General features: G+C 36.6%; 1 protein-coding gene across 18 annotated transcripts in view; it reads left to right on the forward strand.

Annotated features, from left to right (window-relative positions):
- The window catches only part of pou2f1b (POU class 2 homeobox 1b), a 36,282-nt gene extending 20,974 nt beyond the window's left edge, over positions 1-15,308 (forward strand). For 3 of the 18 annotated variants that reach the window (XM_087265981.1, XM_087265992.1, XM_087265983.1), the window contains 7 exons: positions 1,955-2,096; positions 2,382-2,527; positions 3,620-3,802; positions 3,888-3,993; positions 5,954-6,296; positions 6,388-6,488; positions 9,120-15,308. In XM_087265981.1, coding sequence (XP_087122107.1) covers positions 1,955-2,096; positions 2,382-2,527; positions 3,620-3,802; positions 3,888-3,993; positions 5,954-6,296; positions 6,388-6,488; positions 9,120-9,412 — 1,314 coding nt within the window. In that variant the 3' untranslated portion in view covers positions 9,413-15,308. 18 annotated transcript variants of the gene reach the window in all.
- Positions 15,309-15,700: the final 392 nt, after the last annotated feature.

The raw sequence follows: 15,700 nt of genomic DNA on the forward strand, positions 1-15,700 counted from the left end.
TAGATTAAATTTATATATCATTTAAATCATATACAGTTTAAATCAGAATTATCAGCCCCCCTGAATTATAATTGTTTTACAGAGAAGATTTTTTTTTAATACATTTCTAAACATATTAGTTTTAGTAACTCATTTCTAACTGTTTTATATTATCTTTGCCATAATGACAGTAAATAATATTTTACCAAAAAATTTTTAAGACACTTCTATACAGCTTAAAGTGACATTTAAAGACTCAATTATGTTAATTAGGTTAACTAGGCAGGTTAGGGTAATTAGGCAAGTTGTTGTAAAATGATGGTTTGTTCTGTAGACAATGGAAAAATATATATAGCTTAAAGGGGCAAATAATTTTAACCTTAATCTTTTTTATGAAATTTTCAACAAAATTGCTTTTATTCTAGCTAAAATAAAACAAATAAGACTTTCTGCAGAAAAAAAAAATATTATCAGACAACCTGTGAAAATTTCCTTGCTCTGTTAAACATCATTTGGGAAATATTTAAAAAAGAAAAAACATAATCAAAGTGGAGCTAATAATTAGGATTTCAACTGTACTTGTAAAAGTTAAAGGTCTAAACATTTTTTTTTATTTATTCATGCATGTATTTGTATATACAGTACATAATGCATATACACAGTACACACACTTAAATTCTGTCAAAACAAACTTAGTAGTATTAAACTATTATATTGCATTAATCGTGATTTGATTTTTGTCCAGCACTAATTTTGACACATTATTCAGCTTTGCCCAGTTTTTTTTGAGACTCACCTTGACCTTGATCTGCACAGTTGTGTAATTATAATTATGTGGGAGCTTTTGTTTAGCGTTGATATCAGAGTTTTTCTATGTTTAAATTAAAAGATTTGTGTGTGAGTAGTAATCTTTTTGTTTTTTGTGACTATGCTCCCTAGCCCCCACAAGAAAAAGGCTTAGGAGTATAGATTTGACATTTAAAAAAGTTCAAACTTAAAACATAAATTCACAAAGAAGGTATATGTCAACATTAAATGGCAACATCTGTTTATATTTTCCAAAAGAACTAACCATAGAGTTATGGGAGCAGAGAAATATTAATCTTTTAATCTGTTTTTAATATTTTAATGAGCAAAATAAGCATGCGTTATGGAGGTGACCCAAAATGTTAGCAAGTTTACAACATACTTTGTAGAAATTCTGTGAATTAAACTGCACAACACAAAATAAATGATGCTAATCAAAAGGATGAGTCGGCTCACTATAGAACAAAAATGATTGATTTTATTTTATTTGACATTTTTGCATTTATGAGGAAAAAGCTTGGTTATAGATGTTTCATCTCTTCGTTATGCTGCCACTTTTGTGACTTTGGTAAATCAATTATAATTGTTTGAAAACATTGACGGAAACATTTTTGAGTATTTTTACATTACTGTAAAATACAAGCCTCCACAAAAACATAGAAAGGGATTCGCTATTTTAGTTACAACTGACACTTGCATGAAATTGCTCTTAGCCTTTAGTTTATGGCAGGGGTGTCCAAACTCATTCATAGAGGGCCAGTGTCCTGCTGAGTTTAGCTCCAACTTGCTTCAACACATCTGCCAGGAAGTTTCTAGTGTATCTATATATGCTCGAGCTTGGTCAGCTGGTTCAGGTCTGTTTGATTAGGGCTGGAGTTTAACTCTCCAGGACACTGGCCCTCCAAGACCAAGTTCGGACACCCCTGGTTTATGGTAATAACAGATTTAATTGCAAACATTTTTTTCCCCTATAGACTCTAAAATTTATACACAAACTAAAACTCATTAGGTTATTTGTCATGCGTATTATTTTTCTGTTCATCCTTCTAAAGTGTTTTGTATACTGTATAGATATTGTATACAGTCCTATAGAAATAAAGGGGACTTAAGTTGACCTTGATCTGACATTTTTGCAGTTTAAACATTGCTCTTATGTTGCTTGTACCAGGGGGATGTTGGCCTTGCCATGGGAAAACTATATGGAAATGACTTCAGCCAAACCACCATTTCTCGCTTTGAGGCCTTGAACCTGAGCTTTAAAAACATGTGCAAACTGAAGCCTCTGCTTGAAAAATGGCTCAACGACGCAGGTATGTATTTTCTCTGCTTTAAGACAGTCCTCTCCTCTTACTTTTGCTCTTTAAAAATAACATCTCATACCTTGGAGAATGTTAGAAAGGATATGAAGGTTATTGTGGCATTCCTCTTTAGTTTTGGAGCTCCTCTCAGGGTATTTTATGCATCCGTGGTCTGTGATTTTCTGTTATATAAAGCGAATCTTTAACTTGAATGATGTTGATGTTGCGAGAAGTGCTGTTAGACCCAGGTGCTTATATCAGTGGCTCTTTGTGCTTTTGTACGCGCTGTTTGTGCAGAGAACCAGACGTCTGACCAGGCCCTGTCCAGTCCCAGCTCTCTTGGCTCACCGGGGCTGGGCATGGAGGGCCTGAACCGCCGCCGCAAGAAGAGGACCAGCATCGAGACCAACATCAGAGTGGCCTTAGAAAAGAGCTTTCTGGAGGTGAGCGACATCCCTGATAAAAGCTTGTTATTTATTTATTTATCAATATGCAGAATTCTGCTGACATTTATATTGTTACTTTTATTATTATTTTTATGATGGTTATTATTATTATTATTATTATTGTTGTTAATACAATTATGTATCAATAAAAGTATCAATTATAATATAGTAATAAAATATTAATTGATTTAATAATGAATTAAATGTATAATTTTATTTTTGTTTTGTTTTTATTATTAAGTTTTATAACCAGATTTATATTTCATTGCATTATATGGCATTATTTTTTAAATGCTTCATTATGATTTATATTAGAATTATTGTTTTTGTATTTATTAATATAAAAAGTAAAAATGTATGTATGTATGTATGTATGTATGTATGTATGTATGTATGTATGTATGTATATATTGAAATAAAATTACAACCTACAAAATTTCAACTAAATTTTTCAAATACTTGTTTCTCTTGATTTTTCCTCTTTTTTAAAAATTTGTATTTAATATTTTTCTATAACATATGAAATTTGGGTGTACTAGTTTTTGGACCATTACCATCAGTTATTTTGTTAGATAAGCTCCTGATTTGGCTTCAGTACTGACTAATCTGATGTATATGCACACATATAATATTCTTAGTCCATTCATATCTAAAAAATGAAGTAAGAAGTCCTAAATCTTGTAAAATATCTAAAAGTTTTTGTTTAATTGAGTAAGTCAGTCTTTCCATTGCTATACAAGAAGACATTTCCTTAATCTAGAGTGACAAAGATGGACCATGGATAATTTTCCAGTGAATGACAGTCAGGTGCTTCGCATTCAATAGACACAGGTTAATAAACTTCTGTTCATTTGTGTTCAAAGATAAGGCAGATGGGATAAGACCAAGAAGTCATGTTTTATCTTTTAATACACCATAAACAAACATTAAGAAACACTGATGCAACACTGTAAGACCCTTTCTTAATAGAGTGTCATCCTCAATTTTTTTCTGGAGGGTTGTCTACTTGAACATTGGACTGCAGCATTGCAGATCTTTGTGATTGGTTTTTGCCGTAAGGGCGTTTCTTGTGCCTTTGCCATTTTCAAGCAGAACCAAAAACCTACCTCTGAGGAGATCACCATGATTGCAGACCAGCTCAATATGGAGAAGGAGGTGATCCGAGTGTGGTTCTGTAACCGCAGACAGAAGGAGAAGAGGATCAACCCGCCCAACAACGGCAGCGCTGCCAGCACCCCTATCAAAGCAATCTTCTCTCCCACCACAACTCTGGTATGAGATGTCAAAACATAAAAACTGCCTTCCATCATTCAGCCCAGCAGCTCAAATCATGCTGAACCTCTTCTTTTCTGTTTAGGTGCCGAGTACAGCCAGTCTTATTACCAGTAACACACCGACTACAATGACTGTAAACCCAGTTTTGCCTCTCACCAGCACTAGTGTCTCCGGCATCAGTTTCACTGGTAGGCAAGAGTTAAAAGGGTAGATCACTCAAATACATGAATGCTGTTAATTCATTTACTCACCTTTAGGCCATTCTGTAGATAAAATCTGTTAATTAACAGTTTCCATATCTTGTAATTCACAGGTGTTTTTAGTTTATTTACAGTTGTGAGTTACATCACGGGACATTTATGTCTGCTCTGACTTTAAACGTGGAAAGTTCAACTCTGCAGTATAACAAAATCACTGTTATTGGCATTTATAATCTGAAACAATAAATTAGATGTAAAATAGGGGTGTGAACCTACACTGATTTTACGGTTAGTTTTACGATTATCATGCTATCGATTCGGTTTAATTCAATATCTCAGTGCATCACAGTGCATTGACGATGTTTTTATATACACAATTTTATATTTTACTTAGCAACACAATAATTCTTGTATAAAAATGTATATTTTTTAGATATATTATTTGTTGAACAATTTTGTCCTTTGATACAAGCAGTCAGATATATGTAGCTTTAATTTTATCTGCTCGAAGAAATCACTCGTCTTGAATGTATCAAATAAAACTATACATGCACAGAATAAAATGAGCATTCATAGCAAATAAACAAATGTAAATATTATGCGCATTGTTGGGCAAGTTCTTAAACAACTATGATTTATCACACACTCAACAGAAAGGACCACGATTGGCTCTAACTGCAGTGCAGCTCTGGCGCTATTCAGCAAACACAGTGTCAGGGACACTGATGTTAAACGGGTGCTGCGATCAGCTGATGCATTATAGATGGTGATGCGGTGGAGAAAACTCACTCTGCAGACATGCTTGTGTCTGGATCCACAAGTAACGTTATTGTTGTAACTGCCATGAGAGGAGATAAAATGTTACTTAACAAACATGCCAGCAGGTCAAAGGGCCACAGAGAGTGAGTTGGGTTCTGATGTATAACTCTGTCAGTGAAAGACTGTCCAACAAACTCAAAAACCAGATAACTGTGAACAATTCACTGCTTGTAAGTAGTTGGAGGGTTTTAATTACTCACTGTGTCCTCCCTTGCTAAAGTAAGCTACAGTTACTTAATGCGTATGTGATTAATAATGATGTTCCTACATAATAACCGATTATGATTATTACTGAACCAATACCCAATTGTTCGCGTCTACATCACAGTGCATCGACGGTTGTCAATTCATCACCTTGACAAAAAAAAATTACCTGTACTGAAAAAGTTTTGGCAGTTCGTTACCACGTTTTTACTGTATTTTACAACACCAATACAGACAAAATTTCAATTAGAACTATTACAAATGTCACGTTTTCTAACTTTTCATTATCAAAGAAAAGATTAATTTTAAGAAAAGTTAAAAGACCAGTACTTTTTAAAAGTTTGATGTTTGATGACAATAAAAAAAACACAATTATAGAAAAAAATATTTGAATTAATGAATATATTAAAAGTTTAAGTTATGTAAATAAAAAATACAAGTAACTAAAAAAAATTACAGATGCACCGAAACCAATACTGACATCTTATGGACAAACTAAGTAGTGCTAAAAGGATTGACAGCTAGCTCATGTGCAAGCTACTCATACATTGTGTGCACAGTTAGAAGAAATGAGCTGCATACAGTATGCAAGTTTAGTTACCCTAATTACTAATTACAGTTATACTAATTACTTACGGTTTACTTATTAGATATATAGCCTATTGATTTCTTCATATAATGAAGCATTTATGTGGCCTCAAAATCTGCGTTATAGTTCAGTCTTTGTACACAGTATCCATATTTTCAGCTTAAAAATCTTCTTTAATTCCTCTTGAGGAAAAAAACCTCATTACCTTTGAATGGCTTTAATGGGTGTAATTGAACAGCATTTTCCCACATTTCGGTGAGCTATCTCTTAAAAACATCAAACTTTCATATTGTTGACAGACCTCTCAACAATTAACATCTTCTCTTCCTCTTGAAGGCACAACTCTGGGCTCGGCCATCAATAACACTGCATCGGTCATCTCCACTGCACCCGCGGCCACCACCGCCTCGTCCTCTCCCTCCCTCAGCCCTTCTCCCACTGCAGTGCAGACGTCCTCCTCAGAGCAGGCTTCAGCTCAGGAGACGCTCACGGCCGTCAGTCAGGCACCTTCCTCCCTGGCGTCTACCCTGGGCACTGGGCAGGTGATGGTGGCGGCACCCAGCCTCTCAGCCGCTCTACAGGGAGCTGCTCAGCTGCCCACCAGCGCCAGCATCGCCGCCATGGCTGCCGCCGCGGGCCTTAATCCTGGGCTCATGGCGTCCTCACAGTTCGCCCCTGGGTGAGTGCTCTTTTAGACCTTCTGACCTCAGGTTTGTTGTGGACGCCTAGATGTTTATTATATTATGTATTTTCTGGTATTTCCTGCACAGCGGGGCTCTTCTGAGTTTGGCACCCGGTGGTCTCGGAAGCGCTTTGAGTCCGGCATTGATGAGCAACAGCACCTTGGCCACAATCCAAGGTGTGTGGAGCGGCAAGTACACTTATATTTACATTATGGCTTTGCATGCGCTTGTTAATCTTGGTGCCAGCAGCAATATTATTATATGTAAAATGATGTATTAAGCCAAAAATGAACATTTACTTGCACACAAGTGGTTCCAAACTTTTATGATTTTTCTTTTTGTTGTACACAAAAGAAGATGTTTGACAAATGTTAGAAACCTGTAACTATTAAATTCCACAGTAGAAAACAAGAAATACTATGGGATAGGGATGTCCAGATCTGACCAATCGATCGGAAATCTGGCCCGTTCATGTGGTTTCAGAATGGATCGGAATCGGATGTTACCTCCTGATCATAACTCGAATAATGTATTATAAATGTTCTTATTATAACACATCTAGAGTTATTCAGCGGCACAGAGTTAGACTTTTTGCTTGACTTCACTCAGAAACAGCCACACGTGCGGCATGACATCACTGTTGTAGAGATACTATAAGTTAAATGCCGGTAAAGTAGAACACAGAAGCAGCTTGAAGCGGAAAGCACGTATAGTTCGACAAGTATAGTACGACAACATTGCTATAGCAAACTGTGAGACATGTAAACTTGGCTTTGACTCAACAGTAAAGAAACCTGATTGCGACATCCCTACTATGGGAGTCAATGTTTACAGGTTTCCAGCTTTTTTCAAAATAACATTTGGTGTTCAACAGGAAAAAATAAACGCAAACAGGATTGTGACAAGTAGAGCGTTTTCAGTTTTAGGTGATCTATCCCTTTATTTATTATTATTAGGATATTTTCTATTAATGATTAATATTGATTTAATTTGCTCAGTATAATTTTTATAAACATTATTAAAAAGTATTATTTCAAGTAATATTTTAAGAGCTGGGCTTTTGTTGCAGTTTTTTTAATAAATCCGAAAAGGTTTACTTTGGCTTAAAGTAAAAAGAATATATAATAAAATATATAATAAAATGTTTCGTTTAAATATTTCAAATATTTGATTCTTCAGAATCTCTGCATCTTTATTCCAATAATTTGATTGGTTAGTATCAATCTTATTTTTCATGTAAGACTGCATTTACACTGCATGGTTCAAGTGACTCAATTCAGATTTTTTTTTTTTCCGGCACAGATTGGATATGGCACAGGTACATGTAAGCAGGAAAAAATCACATGGATTCCGAATTACTCAAATCAGATTTAGGCCTTGTTCATATGTGGAAATTTATCCGATATGAATCGGATCTGTGCCCTTGTGTCTAGGCATGGGATGATAACCTTTTTAAGGTATACCGCCAAGATTTTCTTCTATACCTTTCCTACGGTATGTGTACTTTAAAAAAAAAAATTTTTTTTAGGACAACAGTATCTCCAGCAGAAAAAATATCCAAAGATGCCGTTTTAAATGGTAAAGAAATCAGTGTTTTTGAAACTAATGAAGACAGAAGAAGTCAATGATTAATTGTAATTATTTAGTCTGACATGTTTACTGTTCCAAAATATTTTTTAAAAGCTTCTCAAAATAAAATATATTATCTTCAAAGGGGAATAAAATTGTTGTTTTTTACTCTTTTTACGTTTAAAAAGATCAGATTTAGGACCAGTAATCTCAATAACGTGAAAACCGTGAAACCATGATATTTTTATCCAAGGTTATCATACTGTTACAGTCTTATACCGGCCCATGCCTAATTGTGTCTGCAGTGTAAGCAGATAGATCAGATTTTTATCTGCCAATGCGAATCGCACATCATTAAAACCCTTATTGAATGACATCAACTCTGATGCTTTCATTTCAGAATAGACTTCAGCAGATTCGCTAACCTTACATTTCATATACTAGAACAAAAAAAGCATTCATATTGTCATATAGCACAAGTATTCAAACAGGTTAGCGAGCAAGAGAGAGAGAAAAAGTGAGAGAGTGCAACATCGGCCTCGTAAAATAGTATATTAAACTTTTGCATACATCATGTGCAGAAATCACACCATGGACATTACATTAGATGCCTACTGTTTTAAAAATTTCTAGATTAAAAGAAGATGGCCAAATGAGAACTTTTCTGTCATAAACGATAGTAAAACAACTTGTCAAAAATAAACAAATAAATAATAAACCCTGCGGACAGATTAAATACAAGAATTGAGAAAAGGGTGCTCTTTGATTATCAGCTGTCAGTACCCGCACGCTCTGTTTTATAATTATTTTTTATTTTATTATTTTTTTCCCCTCCTCATTGTGTCATGTCATTGTTTGCACTGTAAATGCAGACAATCGGATTCGAGTCACTTTTACAAGACAATGTTAGCAGGTCATCAAAAAAAAATCAGATACAATCACAAAATCGGAATTGACCATCAAGATCTGCAGTGTAAATGCGGTCTAAGTGTGGGTCATTGTAACTTATGCCGCTTGATGTTATAAACTGGTATTTTCTTATGTGATTTAAATTTTAATGTATTGTCAGCATGTAGTTTGACTGTTTACATTTTGCTATTCGATGTCATTTACCCATAGTGGGAAAAGAATCAAAAGTCTTAATACATTATCAAAATAGAGCTTACTTCTACATTGCAAAATAAGGTAGATAGTCTCCTTGTTTTAAACACCTGGAGTAACAATGTTTTCTTTATCATTTTCTCCTTCAGCTTTGGCATCTAGTGGCACCTTGCCCATAACATCTTTGGATGGGAGCGGGAACCTGCTGTTTGCCAACACCAGCGCTGGCAGCACTCCGAACCTGGTGACGGCGCCTCTCTTTCTGAACCCTCAAAACTTGTCGCTGCTCGCCAGTAACCCGGTCAGCCTGGTGTCTGCAGGAGGAGCTGCGGGTGCCGCCGGAGCCCTCAACCTGCACTTCACCGCTGATGCCCACCAGAGCGCTGTCACCACGGCAACTATGCCTGCCTCCACCATCACCACGGCCTCCAAGGCCCAGTGAAAGCTTTACCAACTCCTCTCCTCTTCTAGACTCCTTTCCTCTTTCTAACGTTTTTTCTTTAATCTCTTGCTACCACCAAAAAAACCCACTAAAAAGGATTTTATGTTGTTTTAACGTTATTTTAATGTTTAATTTTGTACGTTCACATATCTTTTACACTTTAATCTTCGGTGTTTGGACCTCGTTGACAGGTTTGACCATAAGCGAATGTTGGTGTCTCCACAGAGCTGGCATTAGGAGAGTGAGTTGAAAACCTCCCTGGACGTTGTGCCAAGTCTCTGTGCGACGCAAAAGACGTATTCGTGTCGGCGAACTCGCTCTTTTTTTTTTCCTCCCATTTTCACACGATACCTCTCCTTCAGGGGTACTTCTGAAATGCTTTTAACCAAAAAACTTTGTTTACTCTGTGTTGAATGATACCTTCTTACTGCTGACAGTAACCTCCTCTTCCTCACTGTAGAAAAAGGACTGTCTACGATCTCGGTCTCTTTCCACTGGAGATCCTGCTTTGTTTTTAGATGCACATGAATTATTTTTGTCAACCAGTGGGTTAGCTTTATGTCCTGTATCTTACTAACTTGTGGTTACAAGGCTTTAAATGGAGTAATAAGCAGCTGTGATGCGGTTTAATTGCTTTAAGGAGTCGTTTGACTGGCCTTTCTCAACACTTTTTCGTATGATTTCCTAGGTTACTCAGTAGCAGAAGACTAGTCTGGGGAATGAATCCCGATCTAGTCACGGGCTCACTTAATACTAAAAGCTTTAACAAATTCTGAGATGATTTCAGGATGGGAAACGGTGACTGAGCAGTACCGTCTACTTTAGCGTAAGGACTGTAAGGTAAACCTCCTCAAGGTCTTCCTAACACGGGATGTACTTTTGGTATGGCCACCTGTTTGTGAAGGAGTGAGGTGGATGACGTTCAACTTTTAGTTTGTAAAGGTCTTTGATTTTCTACTTGTGCACAGTATCTGTACCAAAAAAAAACTGGATTTGAGAACTGCAGTCTGCTCGGTTTTTAGCAGAACTTCTGTCACGCTTTAAGAGGTCTTTATTTCGGAGGTCTTTGTAATTGCCTCTATTTCAAGATATACCAAAAATCTTTGTTATACCTGTTGCTGTATATTGCTACTGTAGCGTAGTGTAAGCCTAAATATTTATGAGCGAAGGCTCTCGGTAGACCACAGGAAATATAATGCAATATTTTGATCTTTTCCAAAGACGAATACATATTTTTCTTTCTTTTCTTTAGTTTTTTTTTATTATTATTTTAAGATGGCTGTCCCTCCTCAATTTTGTAGTGTCAGGAAAACTAACCAAATAGATCTAAGAGCAAGGTGTGATGCTACAGAAAAGTAACAGTTTGAGGTTTGGGATTTTGTTTCTGCTGAAGGATTTTCAGTGAGAAAAATGGGAGCGTCGTCCCATTCCGTTAAAATAAAACTGTTGGAGGTGTAATGCGTGTTCTTACCTGACAGGCGTTTTGAATACTTTATCCCTTCTTCATAGTTACAAGATGCCAGATTCAGTCCTTGGTAATCCAAAAATCTGGGCCATCTCTAAAATTCAACATATTGGGCAGCTGTTGGCCTGAGATATCCGTTATAAAGCATCGAGAATTGTCTGTTTTGTTTTTTCCCTACCAATGTAATGCAGCCATGATGTAAAGCTTGAACCAAAGTCGATTTCTCACTAGCTGCTGTGCCTGTGTGGGCCAGTGTAATGCTGACCACACTTTCACTACTCACTACTGACAGACTTTAACATCCAACACACTTCTTTAAAACTCTTTTTGTTGTCCAACAAGTCACGTTCGGCTTTCTAACTTTAGCCTCTCTTGCGCAGCGCTAACATTTGCTTTAGCTCTCGATATCAGAGCATTTAACGATCCAAAGAGAATCTTAAGGGCCTTGTGTTTAAGTGCTGTTGAGATTTTGGGAGTTTTTGCATCCTTCATTTCATCCGTTTAACTTCTTGGTGAGTCTTGGTTGTGGACTTGACCTAGCAGGGCTCAATATTGATGCTGCGTTTCGCTAATTGAATAGCAATAGAGTCCACTGAATCTAAAATCTAGAAGTACGCATGAAAGATGAAGCCAACTGATGAGAAGGTTTGGTATTGCATTGGTACATTGTTTGTTTTACTTTTTTAGACAAGAAAAATCAGTGATACAAGCATTCTGGGAAAATTACTGTAGTATTTCATCTGTAGCATTGCTTCGAATTCTCTCAGATGTTTAATTCTTTCACAAAAGCGGTCTCCCCGTAATGTCCCTTGTTACTGTGGTTCTTCCTGTTGATTTTTTTACGTTACATAACGCTAATTGTGTTTTTATTGTTGTTATGATTTGAAATACCTCAGCAGCACTTACATGGAAGGTTCACTTTAAGCAAAAGACACCAGTAGTCAACTCCAGAATGTACAAAACTGTTTCTGACAGACGTGGAAAACAAAACTACAGGCGAATCTGTAATAATAACGTCTACTACTGCTATTTCAAGAACTACTACTACTACTTAAAGGGTATGTCCAGGTTAACTTGTAATGAATATTTTGTTATCCTACTTGCCAAAGTTAAGAAAAAAACAACAAAAAAAAAAGCCTTTGTCTTTGCGGCTGGGTCTTATTGCTGCTCATTCCGCTGGTTCTGTCCGGAAATTTCAACGTAGCCTCTCTGGACATGTAGATTTGACGTGTTGTTTTTTTATTTTGCGCATTAGTGTCACAACCCCGGTGGTTGCCGGGACTGTGGGGAGTTACTGATATATTTATCTGAGGAATGACTCAAGATTAGAGAACGTCGTTTTTCTAAATTCTATATATATTCACTTATGTAAGATGCTCATATTTTATATTTGAACTAATATCTAGTTTGAATGTAGTGTTTTTGTCATGTTTATTCACTAAAAGGAAACGAAAAAATAACAAAAAATGACTTTGTTTATATTACAGCTATTCTTAAAAAGGAAAAAAAAAAAGAAAAAGTGAAGACCAAAAATTGCAACCACACCCTTGTGATGTGGGAGTGGCTGTTAGGTGCCCCGCCTCCACATTTAAGTGTAGTTTGTATGCGTGGGAGGGGCTTGTGATGGTGCTCCAAAAGGAAAAGCCACCAGCTTTTGTTGACGTGGACGTTATAGCACCAAACTACTCATACTTTAAATTTCATATTCTTTTTTTATGGATTTATTTTGCTTTTCAACAATCTTTAACAATCATTAGAGTTGATTTACTTTATGCCATGGGTCACAAACTGGATTCCTGGAGGGCCGCAGCTCTGCAGTTTTTCTCCAACCCTAATCAGACACAGCTGATGCAACTTATCAATCAAAGCGTCTTGAACTCCTTGATTAGTTGCATCAGCTGTGTTTGATAAGGGTTGGAGCAACACTGCAGAGCTGCGGCCCTCCAGGAATCCAGTTTGAGACGTATGCTTTATGCCTTTTGTCTGTATATCATGAGGGAGCAGCGTCACTGGCTTTCTTAGTTTGACAACAAACTTGCTTTTATCATTTATGCCTTACTATTATTTCAGAGTTTGACACATTGTAGCAAGCAGGATGACGTGAGAGGTGTATTTTTTTATTATTTGTGTATGTGTGCGCGCATGTGAAAAGGATGAAACCAAGCATGCACCAATATCTATAGTCACGGTGCGTATCGACCATGAAAATAATAACGCTGTGAGTTTTCTTTTGTGTTTTGTGATATATTTCGGAAGTGTTGCTGCCTATTTTGTAGGTTGAATACCTGTTAAGAGCTTTACTAATAACTCAACTCCAGCTGACATGTAGGGGGCGCTAGTGGTGCATTTACTTTGACTTCATATCTTAATTGTGAGGCTTTGTAGGAAGACTCAATGGTTGGAAAGTTTGTTTTAGTTAAAGTGGATATAAGGACGCATCATACATCATGTGATGCAGTTGACCACTTGGCTGTAAATGAACCTGTGTGCTCATCAGATGATTTATCCAAGGATGTCGAGACTTTTCCACGTTGTTGCGGATCCTCTTTTTGGCACTTGATTTTGGCGCGCTAGTGTGTGGATGCTCTTGATTGAGTAGTTTTGGGGTTTGCCGCTGTAGACCCTCAGTCTAGTGACAAAATAGGATGGTAATGCAGAAGAGGTCATGCACCAGAGTGCTGGGCTGAGTATAGGAGCTGTTGTATACCTCATTTATAACTCAAAAACTGAGTAAAAACCTGCTTTAATCTACTTCGAAAGATAAAATAACATAAAGAAGGGGCCCAAATACAGAAGCCTGCAGACGTTTTAGAGTGACGAACCAGATAAGCGCCCAGAATTACGAATTTGTGTTAGAAATATATCCCACTTATTTATATTTAGCATTTAATTTCATGTTACTTATTGATTTTATACCAAAGCTTTTTTTATGATTTGACAATCGTCGTCTTTATGAACCCCTCAACGTTAATATCGTCCTGTTTTTCTGGGTTATTCAGTCTGCTTGTTCCTCACTTTCTCAATGTTAACCAAAGACTTTTGAAGTGATTGTATACAAACTAAACTCTCTCTCCAAATGCCCTGCCTTGAGTTCTGAGATTATCGGTCCCACGATGAGCCTATCGGGCAGACTTTGGTAGAAAGAGGAAGAGAAAACAAACTAAAAACAGCTCTGTGGGCTTCTGGAAAGGATCTCAAGTAACCCCTCACGGGCTGGGTGAGGTTTATTAACACACGCTGAAGGATGTCCTGGGCGAACTGCAACCTGCTCAGGAGAAAACTGTCCTTTGGAGGCAACAGAAAACATGCAACGTCTCTACATAGTCGTCGTTTTAGCTGCCGTCGTCCTGTGGTTTTGCTGTCCTGTCCGTGTGTTTTCCGCTTTCATGATTTTTGAATTGGTTTGATCAGCTGTGCAACTATGCATCGTTGTCCTCCGTCGTGCGTACAAGGGAGCCGACATGGCTCTTTATAAATGGATTTGAATAGTTTTATGGAGGGTCGAAAGCAACTATAAGCTCTATCCCAAAGCAAAATATCCAAATATGAAATGTTTTACAAATGCAGATACCAAAGATTGCTCTGTTCTTGTTCCTCTTCCTTCCCAAACCCTTCAGCTTGTGTGTTGTTAAACTGAACCCAGCTCCGACAGTAGTCCTAACCTCAGTAATTCCAAAGCTTAGATGTATATTTTGGTATTTTTTCTGAGATGCTTATGGGGAAAAACAAACAAACAAAAAAAGTTTGACGTTTTTTAATTTTCTTGTTCGTCGGATCTGTTGCTCTTTTTTTTCTGTCACAGCATGGAATTTAACTGCAAAACTGTCTTACCGTAGATTAAAGAAATAATAGTATTTTTGTATGTTTTTTGGATGTGTCGGTGTATGTGATATCAGTTTCACTGCCCAACTTACCATTGTTTTTAAAACATGAAAAAAGGTTAAGTAAAAAAAAAAGACTGTATATAAAACTTTCATCGTTGATTTCAAAAGAAATCTCTCTCTGTACTCTCATTTCCATCTTTCCTACGGCTGAAGCTCAAGGAATGTGCTCCATTTTTCACCCGGTCACATACTATAGATTGTACTTCTCCCTTCAGAACGCTGTAACTCTCACTGTTGTAATAGTGACGACTGGTTGGTTTCTCAGTATCACTACAGATCTGAACTCTAGTGGCCTGTAAAATCAAGCAAACACACACACTCCAAGACTGAACGCTAAACGGCTACGTCGCTGTAGCTTAGAACTGAATGATTGTGTAGAATATGAGTATGTGAATCAGGATACATGGTAGATTTGATGCATTTGTCTGCTGTATTTTGTTTGTTTTTTTATAAATATATATATAAAGATAATCTTTTACTGTAACTGTACAGTTCTCTTTTGTTGTAAACATCATTAAACCATTTTCCAAGTGTTTTAATATTCTAAGATGTGCTTGTTTTTTTATTATTCTGACTCAGGACATTGAACGTAAAGAGATGATGTGTATTCGTTTATTTTTAGCCTTGCGGTTTACAGTAATCACAGTCAAATGGATTATTTTACACTTTCAGGATATGTAGAAAATCGTCTCTTACATCTTCAGAGAGAATTTCTTTTAAAACACAACATGTCATTAACATACATTAATAATTAACTATCTTTCGTAACATACATAAGACATAATTGCAAATATACAGTATACTATATGTACATATACATGCATTCATAACGACTGTTCAAAGGATTGAGGTTGATGATGATAAAAAGCCTTTAATTTTCACAACACTGTTACATGCAGTGAAATGGGACCCCTCTGACCATACACAAACATCACACAT

The sequence above is a fragment of the Danio rerio genome, chromosome 9 (genome assembly GCF_052040795.2).
Source record: "Danio rerio strain M-AB ecotype USA chromosome 9, GRCz13ab, whole genome shotgun sequence".
NCBI lineage: Eukaryota > Metazoa > Chordata > Actinopteri > Cypriniformes > Danionidae > Danio > Danio rerio.